The 19,946-nt window shown below is 35.5% G+C and overlaps 1 protein-coding gene across 1 annotated transcript in view; it reads left to right on the top strand.

Moving 5' to 3' along the window:
* Nucleotides 1-19,946, top strand: part of VPS50 (VPS50 subunit of EARP/GARPII complex) — a 131,793-nt gene that overhangs the window by 79,914 nt on the left and 31,933 nt on the right. The window contains exons 17-20 of the mRNA XM_029929148.1: nucleotides 4,165-4,255; nucleotides 7,443-7,619; nucleotides 11,126-11,244; nucleotides 13,389-13,495. Coding sequence (XP_029785008.1) covers nucleotides 4,165-4,255; nucleotides 7,443-7,619; nucleotides 11,126-11,244; nucleotides 13,389-13,495 — 494 coding nt within the window. The remainder of the gene's footprint in view (nucleotides 1-4,164; nucleotides 4,256-7,442; nucleotides 7,620-11,125; nucleotides 11,245-13,388; nucleotides 13,496-19,946) is intronic.

Below are 19,946 nucleotides of genomic sequence, written 5' to 3' on the forward strand. Positions count from 1 at the left end.
AATAACAAGAAAACCTACCAGTTTTTGGAAATTAACCAACCTATTTTTAGTGGTCAAAGAAAAAAGTCATATTGGAAGTTAGAAAATACTTTTAAATGAATAATAATGAAACCATGGCATGAAAATTGTGGGATTCATCTAAAGCAGAGGGGAAAATTTTTAGCTTTAAGTGCATGTTTTTGGAAAAGGAGGAAGTTTGAAAATCAGTGCACTAAACTTCCATTTCAAAAAGTTACAAAAATGACAGCAAATTAAACAAAAAGAAAGAGAGGAAAATTATAAGAGCAGAAATCACTAGAATAGAAAGCAAATGTATAATAGGATTCTATAAAACTACTAGCAAAACAGCAAAAAAAAAAAAAAAAGGAAAACAGGTTATCGCTATCAGCAATTAAGAAGAGGGTATTTATGGATCCTAGACATTAAAGATATAATAAGGTATCAACTGTACTCCAATTTAAAAAAGAATACAGTAAACGTTTAGTAATGTAGATATGTAATAGAATGGTAGGAACAACTTTCTGCTAATGAAATGGACAGTGTAGATGAAAAGATCAAGTTTCTTAGCAGACCAAACTTAATAAGGTAACAAAGTGAAATAGAGAAAATCTGAATAGGCATATGTATTTTAAAGAAGTTAAATATGTACTTTAAAACATTTCCATCTCTAGGCTTGCTGCCTTTCCTGGTAAATTCTGCCCAATTTAAGGAGGAAAAACCAACACCAACTCCTTCAGAAAATAGAGGAAGAGGGAATGCTTCATAACTTATTTTATGAGGCCAACATAGCACTGGTTCCAGAACATAACAAGGACATTACAAAAAGAAAAATTATAGGCTAGCATCTCCTAAAAGCATAGATGGAAAACTTCTAAACAAATATTGGCAAATTGCATTCAGTGATGCCTAAAAAGAATAATAACATCACAAACAGGTAATGTTTAAGAGGAAGAATAAGGTTGACTAAATATTTAAAATTAATTCAATTTACTAATTAACAAAATATAGGAAAAATACCATAAAGATCATCATAGTAGGTGAAGAAAAAATTTTTGATAAAAAATTCTACCCTATTTCATAATTTTAAGAAATCATGTTTCTGTGTAATGTTTACTTTCAGTCTAATTATGGCCTTATATTTAAAGTGTCTCTTGGGGCTCCTGGGTGGCTCAGTCGGTTAAGCATCCAACTTTGGCTCAGGTCATGATCTCATGGTTTCTGAGTTCGAGCCCTGCGTCAGGTTCTGTGCTGACAGCGCCGAGCCTGCTTTGGATTCTGTGTCTCCCTCTCTCTCTGTGCTCCTCCCCCACTTGCATTCTGTCTCTCTCACTCAAAAATAAACATTAGAAAAAAAGTTTTTTTAAAGTGTGTCTCTTGTATACAGCATGTCATTTGTCTTGTTTTGTTTTGTAGTTGTTGTTTTTAAGTCTAGTCTCATGATTTTTATATTTTGTATTAACTGTTTTGTATTTTCATTTAATGTATTTATTGGCATAGTTGGGTTTAAATCCATCATATAGTTGTTTTACTTCTAAAAGTGTTATTCTTTTTTCGTATATTATTTGTCTTTCATTTGGATTGATTCATATTTTTTACTTTTATGCTATTTTTTTCTCAGTTTGCTTCTTAAAAATAGATTCTTGTTGTGGTTATTGTCATTTCATTGTGCACTCCTGTTGTTGTTGATAAGTTAGTATACTTCCAGAGTAATGCAAGAACCAACTTTCTAACTGCATTTACCTTTCTTACCCTTCTAGTGTTTTTTATATGTTTTTATCATATACTTTTACTTCCTATCTTATTTTCTGTATACTCTTTACACAGGAGAGGTTTTACTAAGCTGTTTTTGTCTGTCAGTTGGTACCTTTTATCACTATAATAGTTTTATATTATTAGGTAATAAGTTGCCATGAGCTTAACAGCTTAAAACAACATCAATTTATTGTGTCACAGTTCTAAGGTTAGAAGTCTGGATCAGCTTGTCTAGGTGCTCTGCTTTAAGGTCCCACCAAGCCAAAATCAAGGTGTAAGCAGGGCTGGGCTCTGATCAAAAGACTTTGAGGAAGAATCCCCATCTGAGCACATTCAGGATGCTGGCAGAATCAATTTCTTATGGTTTTAGGACTGAGATCCCTGTTTTCAGCGAGGGAACATTCTCAGCTTTAAGAAGCTGCTGGCCAGTCCTTGCACATGCCCATTTCCATCTTAAAAGCCAGTATTGGCACGTTGAGTTTTCTCATGCTTTGACACAGACACAGAGGAAAAGACATGCACAGGAGAAAGTAATGTGAAGATTGGCAGAGATCGGAACACTGAGGCCACACCACGGAATGGTGATAACCACCATAAGCTGCAAGAAGCAAGGAACAGATTTGTAGATGATGTTTGGAGTTTCTGGGCAGAGTTTGGTCCTGCTGACACCTTGATTGCGAGCTGATTAATACTGTTTTGGACTCTGGCCTCCAGAGCTGTAAGAGAATAAATTTCTGTTGCTTTAAGTCACTTAGTTTCTGGTGGTTTGTTACAGCAGCCACAGTAAACCAACACAGAGTAGAATTCCAGGTTAAGTGGTAACTCTGTTTAACATTTTGAAGAACCGTGGAACTGTTTCCAAAGTGGCTGCACCATTTTAAATTCTCATCAGTACCGTATAAAGAGCTCTGATTTCTGCAGAGCCTTGTCAATGCCTGTTATTGTAGATCTCTGATTATAGCTATCTTAGTGGTTATGAAGTGGTGTCTCGTTATGTTTTTGATTTACATTTCCCTAATGATTGGTGATATTCAGCATCTTTTTATATGCTTATTGGTCATTTGTATATCTTTGCAAAAATGTATATTCAAAACCTTTGCCCATTTCTTAGGTTATTTGTCTTTTCATTATTGAATTGTAAGAGTTGTAAACTTTTATAGTTTGAGTTTATAGTATGGTCCATTTTGTTAATTTTCGAATATGGTGTATGTTCGGGCACAGACACTTTTGGAATATTCTTAGCCATTACCTCTTCAAATACTGCTTCTGTTCATTTTCTCTATCTTCTCCATTCAACTGCATGCATACTAGATGTTTTGACTGTGACTCATCTATCTTTTATGATCTTTTCTGTTGCTTCTTGTATGTTTTTAATTCGTGCTTCCATTTGTATAGTTTCTATCAATCTGTCCTTGAGTTCCTTAGTTCTGTCTTCTGTTTTACTTAACCAGCTTTTAACTCAAGGTGATTATATTTTTATTTGTTTTTGTTATTGCAAATCTTTGAAATGATCTTTTCTACCCATTTTCTACATCTTTTTCCTCTATTTTATTTAACTTAATTATAATAGTAATCTTAAAGTCCCCCTCTGTTAATTCCAATATTTGGAGCAGTTTTTGCTTTTTACAGATTTACCCATTTATCATCTCTTTTAGAATCTGTGGGTTTTTTTAAAATTTAGATTTTGCTTTTAGCAGGTTAACATTGTTAATAACAAGCTTTTACAAGAAGGGGAAAGTAGGGCAGGCATTGGCCCTTTGTTTTCTGGGTCAACTGGAAAGTAGTTATTTTTCTGGAACTGCCTATTTAATGTACTTATTATTCAGGATAGACAGTAAACCACAATAGCATTTGAAAAGTAAGAGGAGCTCAATATGATGTAAATGATTAGTGCAGTGCTGGCCATATAAGTACCATACTTGCCAACTTAATTTGTAAATGTTGTATAGAGATAGGGACTGAGTTAAATATATTTGGAGAGTGATAATCATCTTGATCTTATGGCTTAGTAAGTATGACTAAGATCTTTGTAGTGTTAATGATCTCATAAGCTTTGTAAATTATTTCTGTTTTTTGGCATTGATATATGATTAGCTAGGGATAGTTTAGGTATGTGAATTGATGAGTAGCTTTTAGTTTAGTCCCTTGAAAATGTCATTTCCTGTACATTCATTATTTTTGTAATATAGTAAAGATATTGTGAGTTTAGTAAATACTCGAGAGTCTTTTTCTCTTAACTATGATAAGATACAAGCAAAAGTAAATGTTTGTGTTTGCTGTGTTGATATGAATGGATTCTCAAAGTTGATTATGATTATGATGATAATTCTTTAATCAAATTTATTTTCTTAAATCTTATGTACAGTTTACTGTTCTTCTAACTTTTTGGAGTGTTTGTTTTATTTTTTTAAGAACACGGCTTGATGAATTGAGGATGTTTCTAGAGAATGAGACCTGGGAGCTTTGTCCTGTTAAGTCAAATTTCAGCATCTTGCAACTTCATGTAAGTGTCTCTTAAGAGCAAATAAATCTGTCTGTTACTTAGTCATCTTTTTTAAAAAAAGAAAAAGCACAGATATTAAAAAATCATTCATAAACTCATTAAAAAATAGTGTCTTCCTTCTTTACTTAAAAGTGATTAATAGCAAGTCTCTTTTATAAGAGTGCTCCTTTTATGGATGTCAAAGTCTGTCTCTTTTTACAGATTCTGTTTATGTACTTCAGGAAAACTCTTTTGCCTAGTCTTTTCTTTTTGATTTCAGAAGAAGATCTAATAACGATTTATTTAAATTTTGCAGAAAATTAATCAGCTGTATTTTGATGGTCTTTGATGAGAAAGCTTGTATTTGCAGAATGTTTGAGATTTCTTTTTTTTTTAATTTTTAATATTTATTTTAGACAGAGAGAGAGTGTGTGCAGGTTGGGGAGAGGGTTGAAGAGAAAGGGAGAAAGAGAGAGGGAGAGAATCCCAAGAAGGCTCCACCAGTGCAGAGACTGACATGAGGCTTGATCTCATGACCCTGGGATCATGAATGACCTGAGCCAAAATCAAGAGTTGGATGCTCAACCTACTAAACCACCCAGGCACCCTTATTTGTCATTTGTTAAAGGGACAAATAGGTTCTTAATTTGTGTTACAACTCATAAATGTGCCTTGTAGTGAGACAGTGCCCCAGAAATAAAAGAGGTACTTATAAAAAATACTCTTTTAACTAATTTTTGTTAGTTAATTTATTCTTTGAATCTTTACAGAATATGTAGTTTATGAAAATATTAATTGAGTTGTTTTCCCTTGATTGAAACTCATTGTAGATAAATACTCCTTGTTTGATAGATGATGTCCTACAAATACTAAATGTCAAAACAGAGTGTGTAATCTTAGATCCCTGTACTAAAGGTCCAGTATGTTTAGCTTTTGCCCTTGGAAGGAATGGTTTTCTAGAAGCAATTTTTGTATTCTGGACAAATGTAAAGGATACATAAGTAAAAGTTTTTTAAAGAGTAGTCTTTATGCTTAGGTAAGAGCTGACTTCTTCTTTAGTGCTATCATAATGCCTTCCTAATGTGGAAATATTAAATACAGTGAAATGTGTTCATTAATAAATGCTTGAAAGACAGCAAAATTAACATTGATTTTAACATTATTTTAGAATTCTTAAATAAGATGATACTTTAACATTATTTAGAATTCTAACATTGTTTTTAGAATACCTATTTAAATAATTTTATTTGAATTCGTATTTAAGCATCAAATTATGTATGTGTGTATAAGCACATGTACTTGGTATATATATAAAACAAATTTTTTACAAGATATATTTGAATTGGATTTTATCTCTTTTAAAGTAGTTACCTTGAATTTTCAGTTATGCAAGGTGGATAAATATCTGCTGTACAAGATTTTTCCTATATTAACAGTACTGTTATTATGTATGTAAAGTTTTTTTAAGACAGTAGATCTAGGGGTATCTGTCTGGCTCAATAGGTGAAGCATGCAACTCTTGACCTCAGGGTTGTGGGTTCAAATCCCACATTGGGTGTGGCGATTACTTAAATCTTAAAAAAAAAATAGAGTGTAGATCTCATGTTAAATGTTCTAACAATTTTAAAATGTAGGTACTTTAAAAACTATTCACAACTGAGTTCATGTTCACTTGAGAACATGTAGTCCTATAGATTTTGTTTAAAAAAAATCATCTCATTAATTTAGAGTTCTCCCTTGTTTAGAATTATAAAAATAATGGCATCATTTTTAAGCACTATGATGGATTTGATTTAATGTGTAGTTGCAATTTAAAAAGAAAATAAACACAGCATTTGAAATTTACGAAGCCTATGTAACTTTAAAGAAGATTATCAGTGAATATGAAAAATGTGAAATTTGGAAGTAATACTAAAAAGATTAAAACGTTTAAGAAATACATTACCAAATTACCAAATTACCAAATTTTTGTGAAAAATCATCAAATTAAGAGTTTTGGAATTCAGAGAAACTTTAGAGATTATTCTATCTCTTCCACTAATGAACAATGTGATGTTGAACTTGGCACTGAATCCCTCTGGACTACTTCAGTTTCCTCATCTGGGAAATGCATGATTTGTACTTGGTGCTACAACTTTTTAGCATTAGCATTGTGGTTCTCTTACTGTAGATGGACTCTCTCATTTTATAGGTGAGGAAATTGAGGCACAGAGAAGCCAGGTGACATTCCCAACATATATTGGGAGTTAATGGAATGTAATTGATTAATGGCAAGCTTCAGGTCTAGAAGACATTTTCATCTGACCTCAGTATGTGTGTTTATGTCTGCTTCTAGATATACAATTGAGAAATAAATGAAAGCTTATAGAATGAACGTTAAGTTCTTCACTGCAATATAACAAAGATTGATGTATTTTTATAGAATACCTTAAATGGTGCAAACATATACAAGGTGTTTGACAACAATTTTTATGTGGCCTTTTTCTTGATTAAAACCATAATCTGTTAAGTCTTTGCTGCTATGTGAAAATTTTTAGAATTATTCAAATTCAATTTATTTTAAAACACTTTCTGTGCAGGTCCATAAAGTAAGCCAAAAGTAGTTTGATTTAGGTAATGCTTTTTAAAGTAATATCAGCAACTGAATTGTCTTTAAGGAAAACTTTTTTTTTCTTTTATAGCTTATTGTCAAGTTGGTTCCCATGTAACATCCAGTGCTCATCCTGACAAGTTCCCTCCTCCAGGCCCATCCCCCGCCTTCCCTTCTCCCCCACCCTCATCAGTCCGCAGTTTGTTCTCAACATTCAAGAGTCTCTCATGGTTTGCCTCCCTGCCTCTCCCCAACTATTTTTCCCCCTTCCCCTCCCCATGGTCCTCTGTTAAGTTTCTCCTGTTACACTTATGAGTGAAAACATATGGTATCTGTCCTTCTCTGCCTGACTTATTTCACTTAGCATGAAACCCTCGATTTCTATCCACATTGCTACAAATGGCCAGATTTTATTACTTCTCATTGCCATGTAGTATTTAGGGAAACCTTGAACATATGTTTTCAAACAACTTCCAAGATTTAAAAGTGAATAACCTGAAGAATCAAGTTTAATTTTTTTCTCTAACTTTGCTGGAATAACATTGATGGAATATATTATGTACTTGAATTTTATTGTTGTTGCTAAAAGATGCCTGACTCCTTTTTTTTAATGTGTAGGAATTTAAATTCATGGAACAGTCTCGTTCCCCATCAGTTTCACCTAGTAAGCAGCCAGCCTCAACTTCTTCAAAAACAGTGACCTTGTTTGAGCAGTACTGTAGTGATGGGAATCCATTTGAAATTCAGGCCAACCATAAAGATGAAGAAACAGAAGATGTCCTGGCTTCTAATGGGGTTTGTAGTGTTTTTAAAACCTATTGTGGAACATAAGTGAGATTTTCTTATTGAAAAGTGTCCTCTACCCAATGAGCAAGGTGATTAGCTAGATTTATTTATCCATTCACCACTTGTCTTCCTGCCTATATGCTTATATACCTGTGATAACACTTGTACAGTAACGCCTTTATAGTAGGCTTTGTCGAAAATGTCCTCTTGAACAATACATTTTGCCTTTATGTTTATTTTGGGCTCTTATTAGATTTCTCTGTGTTCTTACTAGATTACTGAATCAGGTAGGAGTAGTTTCTTCACTGCATATTTATGTGATTTGTTGGATAGATAGATGAGGGAATAGGTCATCTAGACTTAACTTACTTCTCATTCCCACTCTTGGGCACCTGAATCACTTTGTCCATGTCCCTTTATCTGAGAGAGTAATGTCTTGCTTGGTTACCTGGCAGGGATGTTTAGTAGTATAATGTTTTAACACTTTGAGCAGCTCAAAACACGTAATATAAACCAGAGTTTATGTGAGTTAATGGAAAAAAGTCGAAGGCAGATGGAATGAGTATCACCTTTATTATTTATTAGATATGTGGCCCTTGGCTACTTATCTTAACTTTGACCCTCCATTTCCCTATATTTACAGTACATGAATGCTTACTTCACAGTTACCTGTCTTTACACAGTATTTAATTTGGATGGATTCTTCTGATCTTCATCACTTCCAGAGGGACCCTGTATGATTTTTATTTTAGATTTGATTAAGCTGAACTGAAAACTGTTCAGATTTGATAAAAATCTGTTGAATTTGTCTATGTATTTTAGTTTTGCATTTTTCTTTTTTGTTTAGTGAAGGTATGATTAAAAAAAAATTAAAGTATACCATTTGTTATGTTTTATCATGAAGTAGAAATTTTTTCATAGGAAGCCATACTTATAATTTAGTGATTCTGGGTGACACTTTGCCTCTATAAAGCAGACTAAACTGAGAGGAATTAAAAGTCTTTTCAACATTTTTGGAATAATATATCCCACCTGTACTAATGATTTGCTAATTGGAATCTCTCATTATTCGTGCCAATTATGTTCTATAAAGTCCCTCTGAAAGCCAAATTAGTATATACAGAACCCTGGTTCCTAGGTGAAATATGGGATTAGGTTCCTGTGAGGCTTTGGTCACATTTTCATCAGCTGATCAATGTATAACCTTGTTTTATGTGTGTTTTTGCTTGAAGACATCTAAGTTAATATATAGTATTGGTTTATTAACACTGAACTAACAGCCAGCAGTGCCATAATTCCTGCCTGAATGAAGCTTATCTAACACATGTGTTTTTGTCATAAGACACATTACAGTCTTGTGCTCAGGAACACTAGACAGAACTTTAGTCCTACACTTAGGAGCCATTGTATGTTTTGTTTTAGTTTTTTTAAATTTATTTTTGAGAGACAGTGTGATTTGGGGAGGGTCAGAGAGAGAGAGAGAGATACAGAATCAGAAGCAGGCTTCATGCTCTGAGCTAGCTGTCAGCACAGAGCCCAACACAGGGCTCGAACCCACAAACTGTGAGATCATGACCTGAGCCGAAGCTGGACGCTTAACCGACTGAGCCACCCAGGCACCTTTAGGAGCCATTTTAAACAGTGAAATCACCAGCCAAAAGCACAAATATTTTTTTTAATGTGGCACTAAATAGTGAAATGGACATTTTTTAAAGAGGAGAGATGAAGGGACACCTGGGTGGCTCAGTTGGTTGAGCATCCGACTCTTGATTTTGGTTTGTCATGATCCCAGATTCTTGGAATTGAGCCCAGCATTGGTGCTGTGCTAAGCATGGAGCCTGCTTAGAATTCTCTCTCTCTCTCCCTCTGTCCTCCCCTGTTCGGGCGGATTCCCCTGCCCCCCAAATACATTTAAAGGAGTGCCTAGGTGGCTCAGTTGGTTGAGCGTCCGACTTCAGCTCAGCTCATGATCTCGTGTTTCCTGAGTTCGAGCCTTGTGTCTGGCTCTTTGCAAACAGCTTGGAGCTTGAAGCCTGTTTCTGATTCTGTGTCTCCTTCCCTCTCTCTCTGCCCCTCCCCTGCTCATACTCGGTCTCAAAAATAAATAAACATTAAAAAATTTTTTAACTAAATTTAAAAATAAATAAAATTTCTTTAAAAAATGTAAGAGAGATGAGGCAAGAAGGGAGAGCATCACCTTGTTTGCCCTCAGCTAGGAACATGTACGTTGGATAACTCAAAAGTTTCTGCATACTCAGCGCATATCCATGATTGACTGTGAAAAATGCCATGAATGTTGGCATTACAAATAAAGTTCAGCAAGTAGGGAAATTTGCAAACACAGAATCCTTAAAAATGAAGAACTCTTGTACTATGGAATCCTGAAGCTCTGTTGTTATAACTAGTATGTCCTGGTGTGTGTGGATCACCTTTCTGAATGTTATCAGGGTCACATTGTATACAAGACGATAAGAATGCTTATAGAATGCTCATTTGCTGTTATTAATCAGTGATCTAATCTTTCTAGGTATCACATAGGCCCTTGAGAGTCAGGGTCCATATCTTACTATGGCCTGTCACACTGCTTTAGACTCTTAAAAAAAAATGTGTTGAATTAGGGGGCCAACTTCTTTCCATGTTGTCTTTATACTGGTCTCCTCAACTGGCATATAGGGATAGAATTTTGTCATAGAATTGTTTTGAAGAATCAGTGAGAAAATTCATGAAAACACTTAGCACTAACACTCAAGAAATGTTAGCCATTATTTAATCATATTAATTTATAATATTAAGCAATAATGCTGCTGCTGCAAATGCTTTCTTTCCTGAGACTGGACTCCACTGTCCTCTCCCATGCCGGCACTGGGCCATGGTGCCATAAAGATGATGAAAAGGTTAGGTAAGCACCCTTCCTCTCAAGAGGAAAGCCACCATTTTTGTCCTTCCTCTCATTAGTCCCCTGGTGCTAAGCATAATTTTCTAAGCTACCCTTGGAATTAAATCTCATCATAATAAATTAGATAGGACATAAGCATGTGTGTTGTAAGAGTTTATTTTGCTGAATTAACACTTCCAGAGTGCCAGAATTGTACACTCAAACTCTTTATAATGAATTAGCAAAATGGAAGTAAGTATCATGAAATGACTTGGAGGAAGATACAGGATTTTTTGTTTTTAGTCAAATGTACGCTTGTCTCCTCTCCTGAGATCTATCAGGATGCTTGCTTTTGTTTGTTTGTTTTCTTTGTATAGAGAATTGATTTTTTAGGAGATATTTAGAAGCTTTTGTAGGCATAATGTTTGTATTTTATTTTTCTTTTTTTCTTTTGAGTTGGTTAAGATGGATGAAGAAAATGGAAAGTTACTGATTCTTGATGGCAAAATTAAAGATGAGTTATTAAGAACTTTCTTCCATAAACTACTTCTTGAAAATTGGATACTTTTATTGTGTTGAAAGACTCCCAAGAAAGGTTGGCTGTTCATACCCATTGTTGAGTATACTGTGTTTTCTTCAGTATGAATCTGATGAACAAGAAAAAAGTGCCTATCAGGAGTATGACAGCGACAGCGATGTTCCCGAGGAGCTTAAACGAGATTATGTGGATGAGCAAACAGGTGATGCACCTGTGAAAAGGTGATTGTTTTTAGATTGTATGCTTTTTTTATGTTGTGCTTTTAAATACAGGATTTCCTTTAAAGGCTAAGAAAAAGCAAGAATCAAAAATTAAATATTTCTGTAGGTTATGATGTCATGTGACAAATTAATATGTTTTAAAATTATTTCTGCAAGGTTGAAAATACAGGATTTTTTAATATTGGGCAGAGTCAAGGAGCTCTGAATTTAGAGAGGTGTGGATTGTGCAGAAAAACAAACTTTTGATTTATAAAATCAATGCTCTTTGGAGGCAGTTCCTGGTTCACATAGGTTCAAAAACCTCAAAGAGGAAGGGCACCTGAGTGGCTCAGTTGGTTAAGCATCTCACTGTGGCTCAGTCATGATCACATGTTCCTGAGTTTGAGCCCCGCTTTGTGCTCTGTGCTGACAACTCAGAGCCTGGAGCCTGCTTCAGATTCTGTGTCTCCCTCTCTCTCTGCCCCTCCCCGACTCATGCTCTGTCTGTCTGTCTCTCTCTCTCTCTCTCAAAAATAAATATACATTAAAAAAGAAGGAAAATCAAACCTCAAAGAGGAAAGTAGTCATTTGTTTTGTTTGTGGAGTTTCTGCCTCAATCTAGTTAAATGCAGAAAGTCTCCATTCATTTTTCCAAAGTCAATTACATTTCCTTCTATTAAGGTTCCTTCATTGTTTTGTTTCTGTGATAAACTGCCCTGTTCAAAAACTATGATAATTACATGAGAATTTTTTGTCAGCTTCTCCCAGTTAAATGGGCTGATTCTTAGATGTGAGTGAGTTAATTTCATGACTGAGCATCAGACATTTAGTGACTGCAACAAATATACTTTATTTTTAATGATAGATTTAAGTATATTCTTTCCTACTTTTTACGCCCAAGGTACCTAGTTAGTACCTATTCAAAATGAAACCCTAATCAATATAATTTCTCTCCTCAGAAATGAGTGACTTGTGTGATTATGGATATTTTAATGTCAGAAATATTTTCCATTGGTTTTCACATATATGTGATGTTTAATTATCTCCCATCTATGATCTGTTATGAACTGAGTAGAACTGTTTTGTTGGACGTATTCACTGGATGTTTTGCGTATATTTTGGCTAACAGGAAAGCTTTAATTAAAATGAATATGTAAGATAGTGTCTGCCAGTATATGTGTGTATATACTTGCATTTTTTGTAGGATTATGCGGTTACGCTCCTAACTAACCACTAAGAAGTATGAAAAATGTGAACTACGACTTGCTTTCAATCAATTACTATCAATTCTAACCTCAAAGTGTGTCTAGAATTTATCAAAATTTCTTATATTTCATTGCTTCCATCCAAGTTCATGCAAAAATCATCTCTGTGCCAGATTATTGGATCAGCTCCCTTACCTTGGCTTCCTGTGTCTAGTTTTACCCCCTCCTAATCCATTCTTGGTTACAAATGTAGACTTTTTTTTTCTTATCTTCAAATTTGATCATGTCATTTTCCTGGTTAAATTTTGCATTCAGGTTAAAACGGTTCATACTCTTTAGATGTGATTGCCTTTAGTGATCTGGCTTTTACCTTTTTACTTGTCACTTTTCCCTCAGCCCACACATTCTCCATGCTGGCATTGTGAACTCTTTGTGCTTCTCTGAGCGCACTCTCTTCTCTTACCTCTGGCCTTACTACATATTGCCCTGCTTTTCTTTCTGGGCTTACAATATAAGTTCTACTTTTCCTTTGAACCTAGTGTCGTACCTAACCCCAGACTCTATCATTACGCCTTAAATTTTAGGTATTAAGTTTAGATTCTAAGGAAAGTATTTTTTCATATTTATAAGTCTGAAATCAGAATGTTTGGTACATTTGATATAGAATTTCCCTGAAATATCTATTTTTTTTAACTGACATAGCTTTTTAAAAATAGTTGTTAATTAAAATCTTCAAATCAAAGAAATACAGTATAGCACTTTACTTCTCTGTTTATGAATTTCTCGCCTCTAGACTGTAAACTTTGTAAGGACAGGAGGATAATCTTTATATCTCGACTTATTACATGGTAACATTTTTTGTAACTAATTAGTGAATGAAGGTTAGATCCTAATCTCAATAACTTACTGATTTACTAGTTGACAACCCTAATTGCAACTGTTTTGTTTTTCCATATTAAGCGTTTCTAGAGAAACTTTAAAAAGCAGGAAGAAATCAGATTACAGTCTAAATAAAGTGAATGCACCCATCTTAACAAATACAACACTGAATGTAATAAGACTTGTTGGTAAGTAGCTACACCATTTTAAAAAAGCATTATTTGTTAAATTAGTCTACTTTTGTTATTTTTATTTGGGTTTCCATTGTATACTCCAGTGCCCACCACAAGGAAGGTTTTAAGATTGTCAGAGGTCAGTTATCATAATTGTTCCAAATAGTATAATAACCAATATTAATGTCAATTTTTTCTTTTTCAGTTAACTACTTAGTATTTGTGTATTCTACTTTTTCTAAAATATTCCAATTAATTGGTATGTAATAAAAAATTCTCTATGTGATTTAGAGGTATGTTTAGGATGATGAGTACCCATTTCACATTTATACAATATTTTGTGCTTATTTAATTGATCTTCACAATCTTCCTGTCAGATAAGCAGAATGAATAGTGATTCTTTGGCATTTTCAGACACAAGAGTTCTACAGGCTAAATATTCACACCATATGAAGAGTTGTTCTTATTACAGATAAGACCTTTATTGATGATTTTGTAGAAAGCAAATAACATGAAGAAATGCCATTTAAAATATTTAGGTTTGAAGATGATGTGAAATTTTTAACATTCCACATTTCAACATTTTATATGCCACCTTAACCTTTATATCTCACAAGTAAGTCTGTACATTTGACAAATTAGTTATAGACATGTCTTCTAAAAATAATCAAGTCATCTATACCAGTCAGGAATTTTTATGATGTTCTAGAAAAAAAACTCTGCATTCTGTTTATATGAGAATGATAATATCCTGCTGCCTCGTTTGTTTATTCTTGGCTCTGATAAAATGGTTTATATTCTTGAAGATAATTTCTAAATTTCATTAATGAATAGGGTAATGTATACAAAATGTTTCTTAGAAGTCTCATTTTCTTTAGGAAAAATAGTGGAAAAATAATAATGAATTGAAAGGAAAAGAAAAATTTGTATATATTTTTGACACACCAAAAAAAATGACTAATTCTAAAGTGTTTTTTGGCTGATTATTGCCAGGGAAATTAGCCTTTCTTCCTTATCCGAGAAAGCTAATGAACATAGCATCAGGAGTTCCTATCTAGAATTTATAGAATCAGAACTGGAAGGGTTCTGAGAGGTCATCTTGTATAAATTCCCATGAAACTAGGATTTCTTTCTTTAGTGTCCCTAATTTGTGGTGGCCACCTAGCCTTGGTTTCATGTCTCACAGTGACTGGAACTGTTTTATTTTGCAAGACTACTCATTCTACTATTAGACTAATTTAATTGGTAGAAATCCTTTTCTTGTGATAAATCAAAATTTTGTTTCTTTGTAATTCTATCTGTTGGTCTTAGTTATGTCTTTAAAAGTAAAAAAGAGAAAGTCTATACTTTTTTCTCCTATTCTTCTCTGTGATCACTTTTCAGGTCTGGGAGGTAGTTGTGCTGTCCTTCCTTTCTGTATGCTCCCTCAGTTTGTTCTTCAGGGTCAGTGTGCTCATTTCCCTTATGTGGTTCCCACTGGTAAATATTCCAAAATCATTGTCATCCTCCTCAGCCTTCTGGACTCACTGTAGTTTTTGGTGTCCAAACACACTGCTTGAGATGTAGTTTAATGAAGTCATCTTTTGCCTGGTTATGTTGAAAGAACAAGTCACCCTAACACATCAGTGGCTTTCAACCACAAAAGCTTACATGATGTGTATTAGCTCCTGATCACCTTAGATCTGCTCCATGTATCATTCTGAGATGCGGGCTGAAAGAATAGCACCAACTTGGAACATGGGGAAAAGAACAGGAGCCAAACCATGTTACGACCCTTAAGGCTTCTACCCTAATGTAGTACATTGACTTCCTCTGACATATGTCACTGGCCATGGCAAGTCAGGCTTGACTATTGGAGAGAGAAGTATACTTCTGCCCCAGGAAGGCACTATAGGTTCAGGGCAATGGACAAGGATGCATAATCTTCTTATAGGGAAGGAGTAGGTGGGGATAATTGGGGAGAATAACACAATCAATGCCCTTTAAGTGGTAGTTTATATTTTTTACCTCACCTAGTTCACAAAGAACAGGAGGTCATCAACGGTTTCTACTCTAAAAGACATATTTAATAGAATTAAGTCATATATAAGACTAAAACAAAATTGAGGAGGGGGAAATCATGTTTTATTCAGTTAAATGCAGACAACAGAGGCAAATCTTCACTTCTTAGTAGACATAAGGAAATGAAAAGACTTTGTTCTGCTATTCTCGTTTTGTAAGAAATGGATAGAAATGTGCTATTGGTGCTAAATTCAGAAGTCAGTAACAACAGATTCTTACAGAAGGATTACCAGTTGACATAGTGGACATTATTTTCTAATAGTGGACTTAAGAAATGGGGAAAAGGTGCGTTCTAATGGGCTTTTGGTATGTCAACCCTACAAAGCAGAGCAGTTCTGAATATAACCTTACTCAGTGAAGAGAATACGACCATTGTAACTTCAGCCTTCGCCACCACCAGACCTTTTACTAGAATTGAAGTTAGGGAATAATGCCTAGTATATGCTATTTTAATTCTCACATCTTCCCATTTAGGGCTGGGATTAGGTGTTTCCATTATTCCGTAGACTTTTATGCCTACCACTTTCTCTCCCTGGGATGTCTTTATCTTCAGTTTGTATGTATTCATAAAATAGAACTTTAAGAGAACCACTCACTAAGGGATCTCCGACCAGTAAATGCTATTTCATCCCGTTAGTGCATAGAGGTGCTTGAAGATAATAAGCGCGCAAAGGTAATGTCTCTTCTTACAAAGCCAGAAGTACAGTTGTGTAAATAAGGTTGATTAATTTTGGGTGCCTGGGAAGTTGAAGGAGCAAATTATTCAGTAGTTGGGAGGCACATTTTAGAATATTAAAGGCATATTTAAAATGTCCTTTTCAAGTAGTATTTATTTGGCAGGTAATTAGGAGAGATTAAACAAAAAAAAGTGTTAATGGGGTTTCCCAGCCCCAGGTGGTACCTAAATCTGTTAGAAAGGCCCAGGGAGCCATTCACAAGTGCGTAGAACTAATCAGAATGCTTGCTCGAGTAAAGAAAAAATTCTATCAACCTGACAGTTTCTTGCAGACAGAGGCAGAGAATTTTAAGGAATGTGTCTCATCACTGAAATAGGCTTGCTGTTCAAGATTCTCTTCTCCTGGAGGCAGCTGTCACCTGAGCAGGTATGATAGGTCTGAGAGGGCAGAAGACAGGTTGTCAAAATCCATGCTTATCAAAACTACAGACCGCAGGATAAAATTATTACTTTAGCAGCTGAAAATCATTACATACCAGCATGTCATGTATCCAGACTTAACATGAAACCAGAATAACGTTATCTAAGAAAACAACATTTTCATATGTAATATTTACAGAAAATATATATATCATTGTTTAATTTGGATTATATTCCAATATTTTTGTTTCTCTAAATGATGCTAATATTTTGATATTTATATGAAATATTTTTAAACAGTTTTAAAAACACTTTTTGAGCTGATAGCTGTATATACAACATGATATTTTGAGAGGATGATCCAAGAAGTGTCATCCTTCAGCAGAATGTGCCAGGAAATCATATTGGAGATATGGGAGGCTGAAATAGAATATTCAAACAACAGAATAAAAATAACAGAATAAAATAATAGAATATGAGCTGGCAGTTAAGGACTGAGGGAATAGTCTGCGGTCTTCAATTCATTGTTCAGTGTGTTTTTCTAAATTTTTATGAGCTGAACTAACTTTTCCTTTCCTTTATGGCTCATTTACAGCATTTCCAGGTTGCCTTTATGTGCTATTCATATCCACTGATGGTGTTTCAGCTTAGTGCGCAATAGTAAGAATAGCCAACATCCTTCCAGCTCAGATTCTGTTCTTGCTCCTCCCCATCAGCGTGTCAGCCCCTACAGATGAAAACGGCCCGAGTCATCTTTGCAGCAGAGAGAGCGTTCAGCCAGCACTTTTGTAGGTGCCCAGTATACTGAACTGACAGACCTTGATTTTTAAAGTCTTGAATATTGGAACAACACTTTTTCCTCCTCTTTTGTCTTAATGCACAGTGGAGGAATACACACTTTCAGCATCTTCTCTGTACCCTTAGATTTGCTCCTCGGCACAGTAAGAGTGTGCCTCTCTAACTGAATTTCCCTGGGCCGACTTTCATGTGGTATTTATATGAAATATTTTAAAGTATCTGTTCTCTGTGCTGATGAGCTGGATAAGGCGGGGCCATTGGTCCTCTTGGCTGTGTAGTTCTCCTCCATGTTGTTCCTTGGTCGGTTTCTTTGCCAGTCCCTCGTGTCTCCTCCCTGTGAGTGTGCAAGACTCACGGTCTAAAGTTTAGGGAGATAGTTTAAACAGTGCTTCCTTTGTAAAACTTTTCCTCATCAGGTTAGGTTTGTTTGGTTTTTTTTTCCAAGTGTATTTATATTTGAGGGAGAGAGAAACAGAATGTGAGCAGGGGAGGAGGGGAGGAGCATAGAGATTGGGAGACACAGAATCCAAAGCAGGCTCCATGCTCTGAGCTGTCAGCGCAGAGCCCGACGTGGGGCTCAGACCCACAAACTATAGGATCATGATCTGAGCCGAAGTTGGATGCTTTATCCCTAGCCTTTTTTTTTTTTTACCTAACACTCTGTACTTCTCCCTTACTGCATTCATTATAATTATTTTTAAATGACAGTAGTAGCTAGGATTTCTTGCTTCCTTGGTATAGGCCATGTAAACACTTTACTCACAGTTTCTCATAGATTCTTCACAGTACCCTTCTATACATTAAATAATGAAAGCCCAGAGGTAAATAACTTGCCTAATGTCCCATAACTGCTAACTGATAGACCCAGATCGCCTGATCCTAGAGCCAGTAAGCTCTTTTCATGCTTCACAACTGGTAGAGGAAATCAGGAATGTTCATTCACAGAGGTTACGATATAGACTGGAAACAGGAATAAGAACTTCTTGCAGGTGATCATTTGGGAAGAAATGCTCTTCTTAGTCATCTTGAAGCAGGAGGGAAGGGAGGCCAGGGAGACAAGTTGACCCAAGCATAGTCATTTTGATTTTAGGCTGACCCTTAACCTAAAAGTCAGCAGCAGGTCATAATAAGAGTCACAAGATCAGACTCATGGAAAACCATAAGACCCCACGCCCTCCAGCCATAAAAAGCCACACAGGCTGGACTTTGTTAAAATCGCTCCCTGTGGGTAATTCTGTAACCCTAAGACAATAGAAAAACTGCCCAATGTGAATGATAAGCCCTAGTTTAAAGAGAAACCACTCCCTATATGGTTGGCTAATTTATTATAAAACTCTTCCTTAGAGGGAAAGGAGAGGGGTCCTCTTTCTCACCTGGAGGAAAGACCGATACTTTGTGAAGTAGTTCCTTTCTTTTGTATTTAATAAATCCTTGTCCCTTCCTCTCAGTGGCATGCTCTTGAATTCTTACTCTCACAAAGCCAGGAACCCTCCTCACAGGGGGCCTGTGGGCCTCCCTCCTGAGGGGCCTGGGCCAGTCCTGCATCCATGTGGACTGTGTATTAAGTAACCTTCCTCCATGTTCCCAAAGCTCACTGTGCCCCTCCACCGTCGTGTCCTCTGTAGGGCGCTCTAGAAGGGAAGGAAGAGAAGTGGAGTGCATCCGAAGCACACCTCGATCCACGGACCACGTTTTGTAAACCAGGCAGGCTAACTTCAGAGCCCTGCTTTTACCCTTTCGTTAAGGTAGAAGTCTCACTGAAACACAGTAAATAGTAAAGAAGAGATTGTGATGAAAACAGCAGTCTCCCATGCCAGGCCTCCCTGCTACCAGCCTGGAGGCAATTTCTTCGTCTGTTTCTGTTTATCTTTCTTTAGTTGTAATTTCCCAGGAAAGAGTCATGAGAGGTAAATGTTTTGAATTCCTGTCATTATGAATGTCTTCATTCTGCCCGTTCACTGAATGACAGTTTAGCTGTGTATAACAGAATTACAGATTAAAAGTTACTTTTCCTCAGAAAGTTGAAACCTCTAGTGTTCTGTTCATTTTACTGTAGTTGAATTTCCTCTCTCTCTTTCTCTCTCTCTGTCTGAAAGCGTTTAGTACTTTTTTCCTTGATGTTTCAGAACTCTCTGGTGATGTGGCTAGGTGTGAGTTGTTTTTCATCAAGTGTGTTGGGTAGTTTGTGACCCTTTCAATCTGAAAGCCCTTGTGCTCCTCAGCTGTGACTAATGCTACTGTTTATTTGATGATTTCCACCTCCCCATTGTCTCTACCCTCTCTTTGATTTCCCATTTCTTAAGTGTTTAGTCTTTAGATTAGCACCTTTCTGTCTCCCATACTTTCTCTAATGTTTTCCATATTTTTGTCTTTTTGCTGTACCTTCCAGGAGACTTCCATTTTTCCATTTCTTTAATTTTGAATCTTAAAAATCACTTTTAAATTCAAGAGCCCTTGTATGTTCTTTTTCTTTCCCCCCATATTCTGCTATAAGGTTTTACATAAGTATTA

This window comes from Suricata suricatta, chromosome 2 (assembly GCF_006229205.1).
Source record: "Suricata suricatta isolate VVHF042 chromosome 2, meerkat_22Aug2017_6uvM2_HiC, whole genome shotgun sequence".
Classification (NCBI taxonomy): Eukaryota; Metazoa; Chordata; class Mammalia; order Carnivora; family Herpestidae; genus Suricata; species Suricata suricatta.